The sequence below is a fragment of the Bos grunniens genome, chromosome 17, assembly GCF_055505025.1.
Source record: "Bos grunniens cultivar Pamir isolate PY7600 chromosome 17, Bosgru_T2T1.0, whole genome shotgun sequence".
In the NCBI taxonomy this organism is placed as follows: domain Eukaryota; kingdom Metazoa; phylum Chordata; class Mammalia; order Artiodactyla; family Bovidae; genus Bos; species Bos grunniens.
The window spans coordinates 64075055-64095474 of record NC_141181.1 but is presented as its reverse complement, the minus strand read 5'-3'; the positions used below and the strand labels follow the sequence as shown (position 1 = coordinate 64095474).

Sequence of the window (20420 nt, the reverse complement as noted above, 5' to 3'; positions counted from 1 at the left end):
GAACCACACGCATGGAGATGGCCTTGGCGTGTCCCATCCCGCTGCCCCACGGTGTCTAGAACACGCTCAGTATTGAGAGAAGGCACGGTCCCTCTGAGCTCACTTGTTAACAGCGCCCAGAGCATCGCAGCCTCCAGGCGATCATATTCACTTAAGCCTCGTCGCTTCACATGGAGGATGTTCAGCAGCAAATAATTCTATTTTAGGGACTTCTCTGGTGGTCCAGTGGTTAAGACTCCATGCTTCCAATGCTGGGGTCATGGGTTCTCTGGAGAACTAAGATCCTGCATGCTGTACAACGCAGCCTAAAAACACTAAAAGCTCATAAGATAATTCTGCTTTGCCCATAAAACTGCCTCTGTCCCTGAATCCTAAACTCAGCCTCACGTGTTTTATACATTCATGTCGTTCATCCATTCATCATAGCGTACTCTGTGCAAGGTGCTGAGCAGGCACCAGAGTTGTGGGAAAGGTCACTGTCCTTCAGGGGCTTTAGGGCTGAACTCTGTGCGCCCACCCCTCCTCAACACACTTGAGTCTGGGGGCCGGAGAGGAGACAGATGTTAGAGTATGGGGCTTCCCTGGTGGCTCAGTAGTAAAGAATCCACCTGCCGGTGCAGGAGATCTGAGTTTGATCCCTGGGTCGGGAAGATCTCTTGGAGAAGGAAGTGGCAACCCACTCCAGTATTCTTGCCTGGAGAATCCCATGGACAGAGGAGCCCTGTGGACTGCAGTCCATGAGGTTGTAAGAGTCAGACGTGACTTAGTGAGTGAACGACAATGTGTACACATATATATATTTATATGAATATGTGTGACTGTATGAGTGATGTATGTGAGTATGTACAGGTCACGACACCAGTGTGGCAGGTGGCGCTTGGAAGGAGGAGCCCAGGAGAAGCGAGGTGCAGTGGGGTGAGAGGCCCTGCCTTGTGTGGGGCTCAGGCTTTCCTGAAGAAGCGGTGTCTGAGCTGAGAGCTGGAGGGAGAGGTAGGGTGCGCAGAGGACGGACAGAACTTTGAAGCAGAGGAAACTGCGGTGCCAAGGCTGCAGGCCAGGAAGGAGGGATTCTCTGGGGCCTGATCCTGGACTCTGGGTGGGGGGGAGTCGGGGAAGAAGCATTTAAAACGTGTTGTGTTTTGGGCCCTGCCAGGGACCTTGTGTCCCAGTGGGAAGCGGAGGTTGCCGCAGTGGGTACAAAGTGCCAGGCCCTCGGAGGGACGTAGAAAAGGCGCTGCAGGAGCTTGGAGGCCGAGGACGGTGCTTCTGGGAACCGATAGGACCCTTCTCTTAAGAGGTGACCCTTGAACCAGGCCTTGCAGGAGAGAGAATCCTGAAAATACCGCATCTCTTCTGATACCAGGCCCAAGGGGAGCAGGAAGGCAAGCCAGAGGAGCTCTGGTTTCCTTACGGCCCGGAGCCTGGGGACATAAACAGTTCACGTGACGGTCAGAGGTTAGTTTTTTTTTTTTTTTTTTTTCTTTCTCAGACTTTTTTCCTTCATTCAGGTGAGAGTCTTCGACCAGCCCTGAACCACATCTGTGCAAACATAATGGGCCATCTCAACCAGCGTGGATTCTACCCTGTTCTGCAGGTCTGTGACTTCATTCTTGACGTATGGCTTCATTCTCCAATACCTCAACTTGGGTTTTACCTCTGGTTTTGGCATATCTGCCACCCGCCTCAGAGCAGCAGTTTGTGCAGGAAGGGCTTACAGCCCAGCGCCCTCTCCGCCCTCCCCCGCCTCAGGGTTTGTGTAAAAAGGGGACAGTGGCTGGGATCCCTTTGTTGTGTTTACCTGTTAGTTGTAAGGACAGTCCAGTCACTTGAAGCTTGAGCTCGGGCAGGAGGCCTCAGGACGCGCCCCGTCAGGCTCCTTCTTGGTCAGCACCTAGGACTGTCTTTCTCGTCCCACGTCCTCCAGCAGCCTTTGGTCCACCCTGCGTGTTATCAGGCCAGTTCGCACATCCAGGGAATTGTCAGAAATCTGTCTCATCAGTGTTTAAAAGTACTTTGGAATTCCGGAGTTTGAGAAGTGACGTGGATTGAGTCCATCCTTCCACCTGGGGCTGCGGTGGGCTCTCATCTAGTTGGGTTTCCTTTTCTCCTCATGACAGCCCTGCGAAGCGCCATGGCGGCCCAGGGTGGATTCTCCACAGCTCCTCTCAGTGGCAGCTTCTGCTTCACACCCTAACTCCGAAATGCTTCTAAAATAGTTGCGATCTTAAATCTGGTATTCTTTCTATCAGCTGTTAATTTTTTTTAGCTATTATTCTTAAAAACTTAGGTGTAATACTTAAAGTAGAGTGGGACAACGGACCTCCATACCCATTAGTTTTCTTTCATTTTTTTAGAAACATCCTAATACGTTTTTTTTTAATCTGAAGCACTCGTTGTACCTTTTTTACGTACACGTGAATATAAAGTTGGCATCACCCTGACCAGTTACGATGTTCTTTTCAGATCCTGCTAACCCGTGGCCTGGCGAGACCCCGGCCTTGTCTATCCAAAGGCACTTTAACAGCCGCCTTTTCCCTAGCGATGCGGTAAGTAGGGAGCTGTAGCTGAGGGGCTGGTGTGCTTCTGAAGGCACCTTCTCTTGCAGACTCCTTTTGAAGAAGGCCAGCTAGCGAGTGTTTTCAGATCTTCTGTCACAGCTGCTCTGCCACTGTAGCCAGGCAGCCACAGATGGAGATGGCTGTGTGTTCCCAAGAAACTCTATTTACAAAAATCAGCAGTGGGCAGATTTTGACCTGTGGGCAACAGTTTGCCAAGCTGGTCTAGAAACCATTAGCCACATGGGACTCTTTCAAATGGAAATGTATTAAAATTAAATACAATTAAGAATTCAGTTCCTTGATTTCATTAGCCACATTTCAGGTGGCTCAGAGACCACAGGTGACTAGTGAAAACCATATTGACAGTACAACTTAAGGAATATTTCCATCATCACAGGAGGTTCGGTTGGACAAGCCTGCTCTATCTGATGAGAACTCTATGTAAAAAGTCAAAAGAAAGGGGAGATTAATGATATATTTTATTTAAACCACTGTATCTAAAATTGCCATCTTTGCCTGGAATCAATACTTTTATTTATTCTCATTAAAATTGTGTGCATGCTCTGTCACATAAGTTGTATCCGACTCTTTGTGACCCCACAGATTGTAACCCGCCAGGCTCCTCTGTCCGTGGGATTTCCCAGGCAGGAATAACTGGAGTAGGTTGCCATTTCCTTCTCCAGGGAATCTTCCCGACCCAGGGATTGAACCTACCTCTCCTGCAATGGCAGACGAGTTCTTTACCCCTGAGCCACAGGAAGCCCTGTTGGTGACTTAGCAGCAAACACACCCATGTCAGCATCACAGCGCTGGCAGCCCAGGAGCCCCTCTCTGTTTCCTTTCCTGTCACTACTCCCTCCTCCTCTCCCATGTATATAGTTTCTTATCCTGCTCTTTTTAAGTCAGTTAAAGAGTGAGGATTCTCTGATGTCAATAAAACTTCAGTGAATTGATTTTTTCATAGCTTCATCATAAGCCATCACTGATTCAGCCCTTCCCCCAGGGGATGGGCCCATTTCACATCCAGTCTTCCTTGAAGTCCTGTGAAGCATACCTTCAGGGGATTTGGGGGTGTTGGTGGGATTGTTCTTCTGTTCCAGGTTTGCAGTACAGTCCTCTTGAGTGAGGTGATCTGTCTGTGTCTAGCCCCGTGCTTGCTGCACAATTTTCAGACAATCTAATCCGGCCGTTCCTCATCCACATCGTGTCCGTGCCCGCCCTCGTGACTCATCTCAGCACCGTGACCCCCGAGGTCAGTGGGCTCTGCACTCCCACAATCCCATTTTTGCCTTTGTCTTTAGAATAGAAATTTTAGCCTCTTCTCCTGACGTTTCTCCAAAATCAGTATCCACTGTAGACATACTCAGGCTGGAAGCCCAAAGAAAAGGGGTCTCATCTTTCTTTTCTCCCTGGTGATGGAGAACATGTTTGGCAGCCAGGGGGTGGTCTGCAGGTGACGGGGTTCACGCTCTGGTGGGAAATTCCTCCTGTCAGCCTCCACTTTAACAGTCTGCGATTGTTCGCAGCGCCTCACTGTTTTAGAATCTCATGACATGCTCCGTAAATTCATCGCATTTTTAAGAGATGAAGATCGATGCCGTGATGTGTGTGAAAGCTTGGAAGGATGCCATACGCTTTGTCTCATGGGTGAGTACCCACGGTCGGAATTTGATGGTGTCCTGGGCATGGGCAAAAGCCCAGGGGTTTTGCTTTCCACCATTCTGGAGACCACAAGCTGTTTTTAGTACAAGCTGGAAGTGCTTACAGTAAAAGGTAAATAGTTAAACTAGATACATAAAATTGAAAGTCACATGGAAAATGTATCAGCATGGCAGACCAGGTGAGTGACCGTAAGTGAATGTTACATTTCAGCCCTTTTGCTTCCTGGCAGCCAGGGAAAAATGGAAAGGTGTGAGTTCCTGGAGAATTCTCAGCTCAGGAGAGCAGAGAGCACAATGGGTGGGGCTTAGACCAGAATGGAGTCTAGCATTTATTTTACATTTTCATTTAGATGAGGAAAGGGTTTGTGGATAGGAGAGTTTAAAACAGCAGAATTCTGTTTGCCTCATTAGAGGAAATAGAGGAATTAGAAATTAGAGGGGGAAAAAAGGGTTAGAGGAAATATAAAAAGGTTCTTAGGGCTACATTTTAAAGGAGTCGATGGTAAGAGTAAGACATTAAGTAACTTCAGTGAACACTATAAATAACAGTGGTTTTCCAGGACTTTCAGATCTTCTTCAGAAGATCATTCCTTGTGTTGACCCTTGATTTTAGAATACTAGTATAATGAAGTGTTATGCTCACTTAAAAATCTGGCCTTTTGCTTGTTACTTCAAATAATCCTCACATCAAGATAGGGGATCCTTGTTCCAATGTTGCAGAGGAGGAAGCAGACTCGAGAGGTGGGTTGAGGGTCGGCCAGCTCGCCTGCAGCAGAGCCTGGACTGGAGGCCGGATCGGCCTGTTTCTGAGCCCTGACCTGTGCTGCAGCCCCAGCACCACAGGTCCCTCTCCAGGGACTTTATTCCTGCCCATGGACATGGGTGCCTGGGCCCGGGGCAGGGAGCAGGGCTGGGAGGCGAGGAAGCATGTTGGCCCCGGCCCATCGCACTCCACCTTCTCTCTTTGCAGGCAACCTCCTGCAGTTGGGCTCCCTCAGCCCCAGGGTGTTAGAGGAGGAGACAGATGGCTTCGTGAGTCTGCTCACCCAGATGCTCTGCTACTGTCAGAAGTACGTGTCCCAGAAGAAGTCCAACCTGACCCACTGGCACCCCGTCCTCGGCTGGTTCTCCCAGTCCGTGGACTACGGGTGAGTCCTGGAGGCAGAGCCCTGCCTGTCTTGTCTCCTTCTCCTGCCTGCCTCCCACCACTGCCCCCGCCTCTCGTCGAGATTGATGGGCCAGCTATGAAGACGACGGTGCACTAGGCATCAGGCAGCTTTCGTCGACGGGGTGGTGAACAGGATGGAATCAGGATGAAGAGCGAACAGGTCGAGGGTGGCTGGGAGGCGACTGAGACCCATGGGGCCTGGGGAGAGCCGTGGGGCTGCCCCAGCAAAGGAAGCCTGGGTGGAGCACAAGCTGAGGAGGAGATCGGTGCCACTGCACCCGGGCCTCAGCGGCAGTTTGGGGACCCCACACCTCTCTTAGGGTCCTATTTGCCGTGCCGAGGGGCAGTTCCCAGCCACCCCTCCAGATGGCCTCCTGTCAGGTGGGGTTGACATGCCCCCTCTCCTGCTCTCGCCCAGCCTCAACGAGTCCATGCCCTTGATCACCAAGCAGCTGCAGTTCCTGTGGGGGGTGCCTCTTATCCGGGTCTTCTTCAGCGACATCCTGAGCAAGAAGCTGCTGGAGACCCAGGAGCCGGCCCATGCGCCGCCGGCCTCCCCGCAGAACGTGCTGCCCGTGAAGAGTGAGTGGCTCCGCCTGCCCCAAGTCCAGCTCCTCAATGGCCCTGGGTGCCTGGGAGTCCCCTCTGTCACATGACCTCTGTCCTCTCTCTTGAAGATTTGAGATGGCTTAAGTCTAACAGAACAGTGAGAGAAAATCCTTAGGGAGAGAAAACAAGGGCTAGGGAATAACTGTGAACAAAATCAAGGTCGAGTGTCCTGAGCATCCATAGATGGTCCATGAGGGCGGCTGCACTCATTTCTGAGCTTCCATTCGGCTGGAAGTTTCTATTTTGGGCTTTGAATTTCTAATAGCCAGAAATGAGAAGGAATTTATGGACCTTTTCTTATTCTCATTAGTAGAAAGAAGGAGGAGGACTGATTTCTTAAGGGAGGTAGAGCTTTTCTGAGTTTCTAGTCATAAAAGATAACCTCCCCTGTGGAATTCCTAATATAGGGACAGTGGTCACTGGGCAGGCTGCCACCTCAGTGTCCCCCTTGCAGGATCCATGGAAGCGGGTCCCATGGAAAGGTTTCTCATAGCCTATGCCGGTAAAATGAAGGCAGTGCTTCTGGCACATAATTTGGAGGGCTTACCTGCCTGTGGCAGATTGTGGGGTTCAGTGTGGCTTTTCTCCTGCCGCCCAGCGTATTGCAGAGTTCCATGTTGTAGCCATCAGTGAGCACGGGCTTGTACCTTCAGCAGGATATAAATGGGAAGGTGTAAATGAGTGCAACCCCAAACCGAATATGTGTACTTGAAGTTGATGCTGCTACTTGCCTCTGAAAGCACAGCACGTTGGGAATCAGCCAGGCCCCGCACTTCTCCCCCCTTCCCCTAGTAGAGTCCTCAGATTTTACCTTTGTGGGTTCTAAAGTTAAGTGGTTACAGTAAAGGAATCCACAAACTGAATCGATACGTTCTGCTTGTTCTGAAGAGTCTCCTATTCTGAAGAGGTCTTTGTGTTCTCCCAAAAACCTGTTGTCCCTGCTTTTCTGATTTACCCCAAAGAGAGGATTCGAATCACAGGAGAGCCTCCCTGTCTGGCTCCGGCTGGAAGTTTGGAGCTCTACTGAAACGCCCTTCCCTTTTCTGGGGAGGCGTTGGGCAGATGGCTGAGCTCCTACTCACATGCTCCCTCTCCTCTCGCCGGCAGCTCTCCTAAAGCGAGCGTTTCAGAAGTCAGCGTCAGTCCGCAACATACTGAGGCCCGTCGGGGGCAAGCGTGTGGACTCCGCGGAGGCGCAGAAGGTCTGCAGGGTCTGCGTCCTCTACCAGACTTCGCTGGCGACTCTCACCCAGATCCGGCTGCAGGTCCTCACAGGTCCGGGGTCCCAGGGCGGCCTTTGCCCTCGCTCACATCTGCCAGACCAGTTCTCTAAGATGTTGATTTCTCTCCTGGCTTCCTTGACTCAGAAATCATGTTGAAGAAGGGTGTCTTTGCTGTTCTTCTTAGAGATTGGCCCACCTCAGCTATAGCTCGAGTTCATCCTAGGCCTAGCACTTCTAGTTTGTTCCTGAGACCTGGCTTTTATTTCCATTATGAAGTACAACTGGCTTTCTAAAAAAGTTAATTTTTTTTTAATGAATAGAAAACTAGAAAAGACAAGAAACAGAGAAAAGAAAATTTAAACCACTCTTAATCCCACAGTCTGTAGGTAACCATTTGGTCCTGAGTGTGTTACATATATATGTATTTAGATTGAAATGTATAGTTTTTTTCCCCTTTCTGTTAATCACATTATAAGCATTTTGTCTCAGAATTCTTTAAAACCTCACTTTTTTTAAACTTTTAATTTTGTATTGGGGTATAGCCAATTAACAATGTTGTGTTAGCTTCAGGTGGACAACAAAAGGGACTCAGCCATACATGTACATGTATCCATTCTCCCCGGACTCCCCTCCCATCCAGGCTGCCACTTAACATTGAGCAGAGTTCCCTGTGCTCTACCGTAGGTCCTTGTTGTTAAACTCTCATTTTTATTGGCTGCAGGAGACCTCATTTCATGGATATGCCCGACATTTTCCTTTTTAGCTGAGCAGGGAAGAAAGTCCCCACTGTGAGCAGAGAATTGGGCATCAGGGCTTGGAAGTTGCAATGCAAGAATTGTTCGTATGGTTGGTATTGTGAGGACAAAAATGTAAGCCTTGAAGCTGCTGACTGCATAAAGGGTCAAGAATTTCTCTGTTGCTTTTTACGTTTTTTTGAATCAAATTGCTGCTGCTTCTGTCTTTCACTCTTAACTTGTGTTGTTGTTCAGTCGCTCAGTCATGTCTGACTCTGTGACCTCATGGACAGGCTTCCCTGTCCTTCACTCTTTCCCACAGTTTGCTCAGACTCGTGTCCATTGAGTCGGTGATGCCATCCAACCATCTCATCTTCTGTCATCACTTACTTACTCATCTTCAAATATTTATAGAGCCTGTGAGTGTTGGGCATTGAAGACACAAGAGAGAATAAGACAGCCAAGATCTGTGTTCCCAAAAGTGTTGCATTCTAGTAGTGTGAAGACAATAATAAGCAAGAGGTAAATACATTTGCTATAATGAAGGGCGCAGTGACAGTCAGAGTGATGAGAGACGTTGTTGACTTGGACCAGAGCACATTTGGGGCCAGACAGTTGTGTGTTGTGAAGGTGGTCCTGTCCATTGGAGGATGTTCAGCTGCCCCTGGCACCTTACCTACAGGGTCCAGTAGCCCCTCTTCCCCACTCATGACAACCATACGTGTCTCCCAGCATTGTCCAGTGCCCCTTCTGGGGCAAATCATTCCTGGTTGAGAATCACTGGGCCAATGGGGATGAAAGTGGGAGGATTATGATGTGTTTTAGAGGTGGAATCGACAGGTCTCACGGGTAGATTGGATCTGGGGAAGTGAGGTGAGATCAGGGGGCATCTAGAGTTCTCTTGGGCTGTGATGAGTATAGGGTGCCTGCTGGACCCGCAGTGGAGATGCCAAGCCAGCATGCAAATGTGCTGCTCAGGGGTTGAGCAGAGGGGCGGGTGAAAGGCCTGGGGCTGAGGGCCGCTTTCCTGAGTGCAAAGGAGGGGGCACAGATGAACTGGCATCCCAGCACCCAGTGGGAGAGTCCGGGAAGCATACTGAGTCAGATTTTGAGGTTGTAGCCTGTGTCCAATTTTTTAAGATAACCAGAGTAAACAGCCCCCATTGTCCCAGTGAGAGCATCCAAAAGAAGTTTCCTGGGCAAGCAGAGAATACATGATTTTAGGGAATTCCCTGGCAGTCCAGTGGTTAGAACTCAGTGCTTTCATTGCTGGGAACCGGGTCCAGTCCCTGGATGAGGAACTACAAATCCCACAGGTTGTGCCACATGGCTAATTTAAAAAAAAAAGATAAACTAAAGTCTGTGTAGTATTCATTCTGTCAGTTTGGCTGTACACAGCACTGTACACGAATGATAGCAAGTAACATAGTGGTTTCACAAATGCTGCAGTTTTCCTGCTCTCACAGTCTACAGAAGGTCTCCGTTTGTGCCCCTCACGTTCGTGTGTTGGTCCTGGAGCCACGTGCTGCCCCTCTGACTCGGCTTCCAGGCCACAGCGTCCCTGTTTCTGTCCAAGCTGCTCAGGAGGCAGCCCCACTGAGCTGGTACATCACGCTGTAAATGAGTATGTTTGCCCTGTAGAAGTACACCTGTCATCTCTGCAGTGTTAACTACTTATCCCGTTTCTTTCTTTTTTTTAAGCTGAGTTTTAGTAGTTGACATGCAGCATTATCTTCGTTTCAAGTGCGCAGCATAATCGTTTGGTATTTGTACACGTTGCGAAATGATCCACACAGGCTAGTTAACATTTGTCACCATACATTGTTAAAAAAATTTTTTTTCCTTTTTTCTTTTTCCTGTGATAAGGACTTTCAAGATCCACCCTCTTGGCAGCTTTCAGAAATGCAGTATATATATTGTTAACTGTGGTCCCCATGCTGTACTTTACATCCCCATGGTTTATTTATTTTATAACTTGGAGTATGTCCTTCTTTAAAAATATGTTTTATTTACTTATTTGGCTGTGCCAGGCCTTAGCTGTGGCATGCAGGATCTTTAGTTGTGACACGTGGGATCTAGTTCCCTGACCAGGGATTGACCCAGGGCGCCTGCACTGGGAGCACGGAGTCCTAGCCATGGACCCCCAGGGAAGTTTGTCATTTTTGATCCTCTTCCCCCATTTTGCTTACCTTCCCCCGACCGCCCGCCCCCTTCCCCAGCAACCACTCATCTGTTCTGTGTCTGTTTGTTTTTAGTTCTCACATATAAATGAGATCATACAGTACAGTTGTCCTCAGGGTCCATCCTTGTTGTTACAGGTGGCAAGATGACCGTCCTTTTTTTATGACTGAATAGTATTCCTGTGTGTGTGTGTGTGTACACACTGATGGATACTTAGGTTGTGTCCTTACCTTGGCTATTGTAAACAATGCTCCTGTGAACATGGGGATGCATGTATCTTTCCAAATCAGTGTTTTTGTTTTCTTCCAATGAATGAATATGCAGAAGTAGAATTGTTGGAATCATACGGTAATTGTATTTTCTTTTTTTTTTTGAGGAATCTCCATACTGATTTCCATGATGACTGCACCAATTTACAGTCCCACCAACGGTGCACAAGGGTTCTCTTTTCTCCACATCCTCACCAGCACTAGTTAGTTCTTGTCTTTTTGAAGATAGCCGTGCTGACAGGTGTAAGGTGATCTCTTACCGTGGTTTGGTTTGCATTTCCCTGATGACGAGTAACGTTGAGCACCTTTACGTGTGCCTGTTTGTATGTCTTTTCCGGAAAAATGTGCTCAGATCCTCTGACCGCTTTTTAAGCAGATGGCTTGGGGGTTTTTTTGGTGTGTTTCATGAGTTCTTCATATAATTTGGATATTAACCCCTGATCAGGTATATGATTACAAGTATTTTCTTCCATCCCTTAGATTGCCTTTTCATTTTGTGGACGATTCTTTTGCTGTGCAGAAGCTTTTTAGTTTGCTCTAGTCCCACCTGCTGATTTTTATTTTCATTGGCTTTGTTTTTTCTGAGACCCTTGTCAAGCAACTTATATGATTTCTTCTAGAAGTTTCATGGTTTCAGATCTTATATTCAATTCTTTAATCCATTTTGAGTTTATTTTTGTGTACGGTATAAGATCGTAGTCTAGTTTCATTCTTTCGCCCATGGTGAATTTTTGTATGATGCTTCAAAGTATCTCTGCAGTGGTCGTTCACTGCTTTCCCATTTCTAAGAGATAGAATAATAGAAGTGGATGAGACAAAGCGCTGCTCAATGTGGATAAGCCTACAAGATATTTTAAAACAGGGATCAGCAAACTATGGCGCATGGGCCAAATCAGCTCATGCTTTTGTAAGTAAAGTTTTGTTGGAACACAGCTACATCCATTTCTTTACCTATTGCCTGTGGCTGCTTCTGTTCTGCGATAGTAGCGTTGAGTAGTTTTGACGGAGACTGGTCCAGACTAAAAATCTAAAACTGCTCTCTGGCCTTTTCCACAAAAAAATTGCTAATCCCTGAAATAAAACATAAACACTGAGGGGGCGTCCCCAGTGGTCCAGTGGTTAAGACTTCACCTCGCAGTGCAGGGGTGTGGGCTCAGTCCTGGTTGGGCAGCTAAGATCCCAAGTGCCTCATGGCCAAAAACCCGAAACATGCAATGGAAGCAGTGTTGTAATAATTCGTTACTTTTCAAACGGTCCACATCAAAAAATCTTAAAAAAGAAAAACATAAACTTTGAGTCAGGTAGATCTGGGTTCTATTCTTGGGTCAGACACTTACTGGCTGTGTGATTTGGGGCCAATTACTCAATCTGTCTGGGCTTCAGTTTCCTGCCTTATAAAAGGGCAATATCATGGGTTTCACAAGGTAAAAGGAAGTAGTGCCTGAGTATTCAGAATGGTATCTGATACATAGTAACTAAGCACCCATTGACTCTTAGCTGCTCTTATCATTGTTCTCATGGGCAACATTGTTCTCATGATGCTTTTCTTTGTAATGGCATTTTCTTTCTGTCACAGGCATTGATAAGTTTAATCGTTTTGCTTTCCTGGAGTGGAGGAGAAATAAGGGACCAGGTGGAGCCCCACCTGAAGCTTCGGTTTCTGTCTCCTTTTTCAGGTCTCACTTACCTCGATGACCTGCTGCCCAAACTGTGGGCATTTATCTGTGAGCTGGGGCCCCACGGAGGGCTGAAGCTCTTCTTGGAGTGCCTCAACAATGACACGGAGGAGTCTAAGCAGCTTCTGGCCATGCTGATGCTGTTCTGTGACTGTTCCCGGCACCTCATCACGTAGGTTGACCACTGTGGGGCTGAGTTCCTTTCCCCGAACGTGGAGTGGAGAGACCCAACTACAGTGTCAGCAAGGAAGCCATTGCTGATGGGATTACCTCGAGCATTTGGACCCATCGTTAAAAGGGGCAGTCAAGACGTTTAACAAAGTGGGGGGCTTGTAGTAGACAGCATTTGTTAGCTCCCATCCTCTACAGGAGAGCCAGGCCACTACCGCTCGATGTGGGCTTTGAGGGCCCCTGGAGCTGAGTTCAGGCCACACCTTGGCTACTTACTCACTGGGCTAAGTAGTTACTCGGAAAAATTCCAGAGCCAGGGTGCAGAAGGTGGCCCAGCCACTGGCTGAGACACCCTGGGCCGGGGAGGAAGGGCCTCCGCCTCTCTGGGCCCGTTTCCTGAGCTCTAGTTGGGAACTCGTAGCACCTCTTGGCTGTGTGGCAAGGCAAGGGAGATCAGTGTTCAGCATAGTCTCGGCACAGGAAGAGGTCAGGATGTGCTGGCGGTTCTTGTCAAGCTCACCCTGGGCAAGTTGCTCAACCTCTCTGAGCCTCGGGTTCCTCAACAGTAGAATGGAAAACAGTATTACCAATCGGATAGGGAGTGAATGAGACAAGGAATGTCAAGGAGTTAGTACGGTGCCTGGCACGGCAGGAAATTAACAAATGTGAGCCCCCTGCCCTTCCTTTTTCTTTAAGCGTATGTGTCTACTTGAGTATTTGGTATTTTTTTTAATTTCACTTTTTCCACAAAAGATTAGTAAAGAATTGTAAGATGGAATGGACCTCAGGCAATTGCACACAGGTCTAGGAGGCGTTGGCAGATGGGTATTAGGGACACGTAGGTGGCGGGTTGGGTAAGAGTCATGTAGGGAGGGCTCAGAGAGCAGTTAGAGGTGAGAGCAGGGGTCTGCGGCTGCCGGTGAGAGACCCTTAATTGCCAGGCCAAGGGTGACCCAGGAGTGAGCCAAACTGTTAAGTGAGAATAGAGCAACTCCCAGGACATTTTTAGCTAGAACTGCATCATAAGGCTCATTTATTCATATGGTGTTTCAAACATTTATTCGTTCACCTTCAGATACTTGCCAGGTACCTACTAAGCGCCCCTAGTGTTTGCCACAGACGCAGAGTTAGAGTCTACTACTTCCGTCCGTAGACTCGTAGTCAGGATTCCTTGGTAATTCAAACATGAGTCGTGATAAGTGTCACAGTCAGGTCCTTAGGAATATGGAAAGTATGGAGTAGAGCGTGTTGTATCTTTCCTTTCTCAGTTGTATCTTCAACTTTCTACTACAGACAATTTCAAATCAATCGAAAGTGGAAAGAATAGTATGAACCTTCATGTACCATATCAGTCACCAACTTCAACAGTTACCAACTCACGGCCACTCTTGCTTTGTCTCTACCCGCAAGCCACTCTCCCACAGATCATCTTATCTGTAAAGTTTATTGACAAGTTAGAGCCTATTTCTTAACATTGTTTTGTCCAACGTAAGGTATAGATGTCTCCTTTTTCAGTGGGGAACTGTGAGTAACTGTCTGTCTGACTTAGGATCCTTGATGACATTGAAGTTTATGAAGAACAGATTTCATTCAAACTGGAAGAGCTGGTCACCATCTCCTCTTTTCTGAACTCCTTTGTGTTTAAGATGATCTGGGATGGAATCGTAGGTAAAGTAAAGATGTCAGCCGTCTTTCACTTGACGCTCCACCTGGGGAGTCCAGAGTCTAGAACCACAGTTGATTCCTAGCCTTGTCCATCAGAGTTAATTTAAAAAATGCACCTCCATTCATGTAATTAGAAGTTTTATTTCTCCAGTCTCTGTGATCCCTTAACATAGCAGTGTGGTTGTGGAAGTCTTAGCCTACCAGGAAGCCTTCAGGATTTACATGTGTATGTAGGATTATTGTTGTTGTTTAGTCACCAAGTTGTGTCCAGCTCTTTGTGACCCCCATAGACTAGCCTGCCAGGCTCCTCCATCCCAGACAAGGATACTGGAGTGGGTAGCCATTCTCTTCTCCAGAGGATCTTCCCAACCGAGGGATTGAACCCACATCTGCTGCATTGCAGGCCAATTCTTTACCACTGTGCCACCATTATTCATGATTAATTTTGCCCTGAATCTCCTTTTGATTCTTTGAGTTGATCTCCATGAAGATAAAACATGTGCCTGCTCACACTTAAGTTAGAGTGTACTTTGATTAAAAGGTCCTTTAGATGACATCCAAGTGGGAAACAGCATGCGTGATTGTGTCTGAGCGATTCCCGGGTCCCCACAGTTCCTTAGAGTGTACGCATGGAGCCTCTTAATCCTCTTGCTTCCATGTCACGTTCAGCTTGAGGGAGATGACGTCCTTGCTGGGACTCAAGGAGACGGAAGGAGACAGGGCTGTCTTCCCACCCACTCCAGTCCTGAGCAGCTCTCAGACCGTGGCTCTCCCCATTATTCACCCCACAGAGAACGCCAAGGGCGAGACCCTGGAGTTGTTCCAGTCCGTCCATGGGTGGCTGATGGTGCTGTACGAGCGGGACTGCCGGCGGCGCTTCGCGCCTGAGGACCACTGGCTGCGAAAGTGAGCGCCGGGTTTGTGGTGGAGGCAGGTTATGGAGGCCGGGGTCCCTCCATTACACTGGTCACCTGAGTGCTCAGCACACCGTGTTTTAGGGCCAAGAGAAGTTGGTCCTTCATCTTTATCCCGTCCTTTCATCTGCATATGTCCCTGTAAAGCACCTGTCAGGACAGGCCACCGCCCAGTCGCTTCTGTTAGGACCCATTACACTCAGCGTGATGAGAGCTCATTTATGGCTGCAGAGCCAGATCACGTTTAGCAGATACTTCATATGCAAACTGGAAAGAAACGGGTTCTTTTCAGCCCAACTAAGCAACAGGTTATGATCATTAAAGGGCAGTTTTTTTCTGGCAGGATTAGTGGGATAAAAAAACCCATAGCCAGGTTCGTTAGGGGGTGGGGTGGAGGAAGTCCTCTTGCAATAACTAAAAGTAAGATCATGTCTACCTTTTTTTTTTTTTAAATCGAGCAGATCAGCTCTCACATAATTCTATAAGTTGTACCACTAGAGTAGTAACTGGTAGACTTTTCTGTAAAGGGCCACACAGTAGGTAATTTAGGCTTTGCACACCAATGTCTGTTGCCCCTACTGAACGCTGCCATCGTAGTTCAGAAGCAGCCAGAGAGAGTGCACGAAGCCTGGGCGTGACCACGTTCCGTGAAAGCTTGATTTATAAAAAGTGGGCAGCAGGCTGGATTTGGCCCATTGGCCATAGCTGGCCAACCCTGTCTGGAGGATGGTATTCATGCTCTTTATCCCAAACCCGTGTCTTTGCTCTGCAGGGATCTCAAGCCCAGCGTGCTCTTCCAGGAACTTGACAAGGACAGAAAGCGGGCCCAGCTGATCCTGCAGTACATCCCACACGTCATTCCTCACAAAAACGTAAGTTGCTCCTCCCACCACCGTAGGTCCTGACTGTTCATTTTTGTCCCAGCAATGGTCAGACATGAATAAAAGCAATCGTTCCGTCAACGCAGGTGCCAGTGGGTATTCACTGTGTGCCAGGCACCATGCCAAGTGCTGGGAGATACAGTGTGAACTGGCCGTTCAGGTCTTATGGTGTGGACGCTGCAGGAGCCCAGGGCAGGGTCTCGGGAGGGGGTGCCATGGGCAGAAGTGGACAGTGCTCACAGGCCCAGGGTAAGGGAGACTTCGGTGCCAGTGGAGGGCCAGGTGGAATCCAGAGCTGGAGCCAAGGAGGTCTGTAGGAGCTGGAGCAGGAAGAGCCTGGGGAACCAAGAGCAGCAAACAGCCATTGGAGAGTTTTTAGCTCTGGAGGCACCTGGTCAAAGTTCTTCTTAGGAAGCTTCCTTCTGCCTGTAGCGTGGAGGACTGGCGAGAGGCAGATATCATGGTAGCCTGGCCTGGACTCAGGCTGGGGCCCTGGGAATAGGAAGACAAGGATGTCAAGAGATTTTGAAGGAGGCCCTGGAGAATGATGACATTCGGGGGGAAGGAGTGGAGGAATTCAGAGGATGCTCAGGCTTCTGGTTTGGGTGAGAGGGAGCTGTTCTCGGAGGTGGTGTACAGACGAGGGCAGGGCTGGGGGATTGGGGAGCAGGGGACGGGTCTGCGACTCCTCAGTGCCAGCGGACATGGGGGTCTGGAGCTAGAAGAGGACTGGGCTGGAGGTGGGCTCAACACACGGATGACATGCACAGCTCCTCACTGCATTCATGGACGAGGATAAGGTGGTCAGAGGGCCCTGAAGCCCGGGGGTGAAGAGCAGCCCCCCTTCCCAGGAGGTGGTTTTGGCCGCTCCTTTTTCTGTCACAACCATACTTATTTACTTCCGAGAGCTCACAGAATGATCAAGTAAAGTGCGTTAGCCTCCCCTCGTGTCTAGTTATCCATTATTACCACTAATGTTGTTGTTCTTACAATGTTTTTATTTAACCATGCTCTTGACTTTGGGGAGATTTCCATTTTTCAAAAAAACAGCTATGGTTGGAGCTGTTATTTATACATTCTGCTGACATGATTTGAGTGTGCTATTATAGGGTGGGGTCAAAGGTTATGTGCTCCTAAGGGAGCCTGTCAGAATCTTGAGAATGCAAGAGGCTTCTTTTTATTTATTTTTAATTTTTTTAATTTTTTATTTTCTGTTGGAATATAGCTGACTAACCACGTTGTGAGAGTTTCAGGTGGACAGCAAAGGGACTTAGCCATACCTATCCACGTATACATTGTCCCCAGAGGGTTCTTTTTTAAATGATGCTTGAGAAATATTACTCTGGGACTGCAGTGTGCTTGAGGACACAGAGAAGGGAGATAGAAAGGTCAGGGGCTTTTATACAGTAGGATCATTGAAAATTTTTTCTGCTGGTGAAAAAAATTCCGTGAAATGTGTTTTTAAATTCACGCTATTGATTTCCTCTAGAGCAGGCACGGTTATATAAAGCAGCCTCTGTAACTCGTGCTGCCGTTGGGTTTTTACGGTGAATTATTGGCTGAACATGGAGAATGATTTTCGCCCAGAGTATTCTTAGCCAGGCGCTGGCTGCAGCCAGACCACTCCTTCGGGACCCTTTCTCCCCTGGCACGGATTCAGCTATCTCTGTAATCCCCAGGAGCGAGCAGAGGACTGTTCACTCTTCTCAAAAGGCACTTCCCTCCCTTAGTGCACATCAGAGCGTCCCGTTCTGGGGGCCTCTCCCACGCTTAACTTTCATTCATTTTGCACAGCGCGTTTTCTGGGATCCTCCACTGTTGACCCCATTTCTGGTCTCACCTTTGCTCATTTCAGAGAGTTCTCCTGTTCCGAAACATGGTGACCAAGGAGAAGGAGAAACTGGGGCTTGTGGAAACCAGCTCGGCCTCCCCTCATGTCACCCACATCACCATCCGCCGGTCCCGGATGCTGGAGGTGAGGAGCTTGTCGCTGAGTGTGCTCAGCCGCGGGGTTTCTATTTCCAGTGGATGACCCCTGAACGGCTCACAGAATGACCGCTGCTTGACCTGATGACCCTGAAGCCGAGGCTCTGGGAGCAGGAGACGCCCATTCGTCCTGCCAGATAGCCTGAGGACTGCTTAATTAGACATGGCCTCCGTGCTGGAGACCCCCGCACAGCGATTCCCTCCCTTTCCCCCAGGAAGTGAGAACAGCCTCACCTCTACAGCGAGGACAGACAGGCTCAGGTCTGTGCTGATTCCATTGTCCCAGCAGGCACTCTGTCCCAACACCCAGCCATGAGTGTGGAAGCTGGAGTGCTGGGCGTTAAGTTGCTGAGCTGTCCTGGGAAACCCATCACAGGACCACAAGTTCTTTGTGGACATAAACTTAGGAAGTGCACGTGAAGTGGCCCACCTTCGCCAGACCTAGCGTCCAGGGTTCCCACCACACAGCAACTTAATGTGACTCAAAAATAGGTGCCTGTCCTCGGAAGACTCGCCTCCCTACATCAGGAAGTTGTCCTTGTATGTTTTGTTGGAACAAGACCCTGGAACGTGACCATCACAAATGCAGGCACCTGCAGTGTCTGCATCGCGCCTGCCAGCCGCTCCCCCGGGTTGTGCAGTGCACAGCCTGCCCATCTGTGCTGCTGCGCGGGTGGTGACTGAGCCCCGTGTCCCCGCTCCCAGGAGCGGCTCGGCCTGTTGACTTGCCCACGCTTGCTCTTTGGACTTCCACCCACTGCACTCCGGCCACAGTTCCTCGTCAGCACGTTCTGCAGGACAGTAGTACAGTCACGGGACCCCAGGTCAGCACGGGGCCACGGTGCCAGCCGCCCGCGCCAGGCGTCCGCGGCCGCCCTTCTCCCCTCGTGTTTGCACCCCTGCCTCAGGCCGTGTGCACCTTGTTTGCCCCTCCTAGGGAACTTGCTTGAGTTTTCTAACCACTGGTGATGGACACTGACGTCTGATGGGGAGAGACAGCTGTGGTAAAAAGACGATTTTGACAGTCTCAAAAGCAGGGATAAGAAGTATAAGTCCCCTCAGGGGCCCTGCCAGTCACAGGGACGAGTCACACTGGCTGACAGTGTCTCAGTGCAGAGACATTTTGGTTTTTTGCTAAACAGATAGAAATATTATCCCCTTCGCCTGCTCTTTCTTGGACCGACCCCACGAGTGCCTGGATGAGTGACAGCTGACAACCAGCCTCAGCATTGGGGCGCAGGAAAGGGTTGGCAGGGAGAGAACACGCACCCCTGAAGGAGGCCGCCTGCACGTTGCCTTGCGGAGGTTCGGGCTCCATAACGCTCTGACTTTTTAAGAGAAGACTCAAAATTTAGGGTTTTGAAGCCCACAGATCTTGTGTTGTGAACTAGTCGGTCTTTGTAAACCATCTGGAAGGTCGGCAGTCTTCCGGGGACCTTTCTGCCCACTAAACTCAACCTGTGAGCCACCAGAGTGTTCAGCCTCTGCTTCAACTCAGGGGAGAAAAAGCCCGATAGTGTTGTAGGAACTTGATTCTCCAGGGACCTTTCTACCCACTAAACTCAACCTGCGGGCCACCAGAGAGTTCAGCCTCTGCTTCAGCTCAAGGGAGAGAAAGCCCGATAGTGTTGTAGGAACTCGATTCTTCAGCACTTTCTTCTTTGGGCCTGGATGCACCTCTCCTGTCAGACTCCTCCATCCTGCCGCCCATCATGCCCACTCTGACGTGGCCAGCATGACAGGGCGTCTGGGTGGTGGAAGCTGGTGTCTCCCGAGGGTGACAGACTCCCCGCCACCCGCCTCAGATGTCCTGGGAGAGTCGCCCGCTTACCCCAAGCCTGCTCGTCTCAGCACATTCCCCAGGGGCATCAAAGAAGGGAGGTCCGTCAGGATTTTAGGCAAAGTCCATTTTCGTCTTTTAAGCTCCTCTGGGATAGATCATGTCATTAAGTTGAACCCTGGTGTTCGTATTGAACTAGGAAGGGGAAAGGGTCATTGACTCAGTTATCTCAGTTCTCAAGACTCAGTGGTTTGGGTCAGTAGAACTCCGGAGCCCAGTGACCTTTGCTTGGTTTGGACACAAGAGGGCATCAGCAAGCTGATACTCAACCGCTGATCTCCTGGGCTTTTATTCTGTCCCCTTTTTTATGGTTTGTACTGAAGGTGGGGCTTGTGTAGGAGGTTTCCAGTTAATGGTCTGAAGTCCTGCAGGAAGGCCTCCCCTCACAGGGGTGAACAGGGGCCAGGTGCCAGCGTTTCAGAACTAGAAGGAACCTTAGACACACCCTCGTCCGCCTCACCCCATCAGAGGCCAGACTGAGGCCGGAGGAGCCCAGTGACAGCGCTGGCCGTCGGTGACAGCGCTGGGCGTGGACGCCGTGCTCCTGGCCCCCGCCTCGCCTCCCCGCCCGCCTCGCCTCCCCACTCGGCACAGATGGACTCTCGAGAGAGGGCAGTGGGGGCAGTAGGAGGCGTGGCAGAGGAGGCAGTGAATGCCTCTCTGCAGTATTTCAGAAGGAGGCTCATGTGGGGCTGGTCCATCAAAATTGAGATTTGAGTCCAGCAAACATTCCTGGCGCGCCGGCCGTGAGCTTGACCCCGTGCTAAGGGCTTTCACATGGACCCTCTTGTTCCGTCTGTGTGACACTAACATAGCTCCTAAGTCTCTCTGAGTTAGGCAGGCATTGTTTGGTGCAGGGTGGAGAACCTGCATTTCCTGCAGGA

At 49.5% G+C, this 20420-nt stretch overlaps 1 protein-coding gene across 16 annotated transcripts in view; it reads left to right on the top strand.

The window, feature by feature from the left end:
- The window catches only part of UBE3B (ubiquitin protein ligase E3B), a 46429-nt gene that overhangs the window by 10573 nt on the left and 15436 nt on the right, over positions 1-20420 (top strand). For all 16 annotated transcript variants that reach the window (XR_015144673.1, XR_015144674.1, XM_086348383.1 and 13 more), the window contains 12 exons: positions 1509-1594; positions 2464-2546; positions 3705-3810; positions 4085-4205; positions 5190-5367; positions 5806-5969; positions 7104-7271; positions 12080-12251; positions 13800-13918; positions 14707-14821; positions 15602-15701; positions 17566-17685. Coding sequence is in view for 14 of the 16 variants with exons in the window: in XM_086348383.1 (XP_086204509.1) it covers positions 1509-1594; positions 2464-2546; positions 3705-3810; positions 4085-4205; positions 5190-5367; positions 5806-5969; positions 7104-7271; positions 12080-12251; positions 13800-13918; positions 14707-14821; positions 15602-15701; positions 17566-17685 (1532 nt within the window). In the remaining 2 variants the exon portion in view is untranslated. The remainder of the gene's footprint in view (positions 1-1508; positions 1595-2463; positions 2547-3704; positions 3811-4084; positions 4206-5189; positions 5368-5805; positions 5970-7103; positions 7272-12079; positions 12252-13799; positions 13919-14706; positions 14822-15601; positions 15702-17565; positions 17686-20420) is intronic.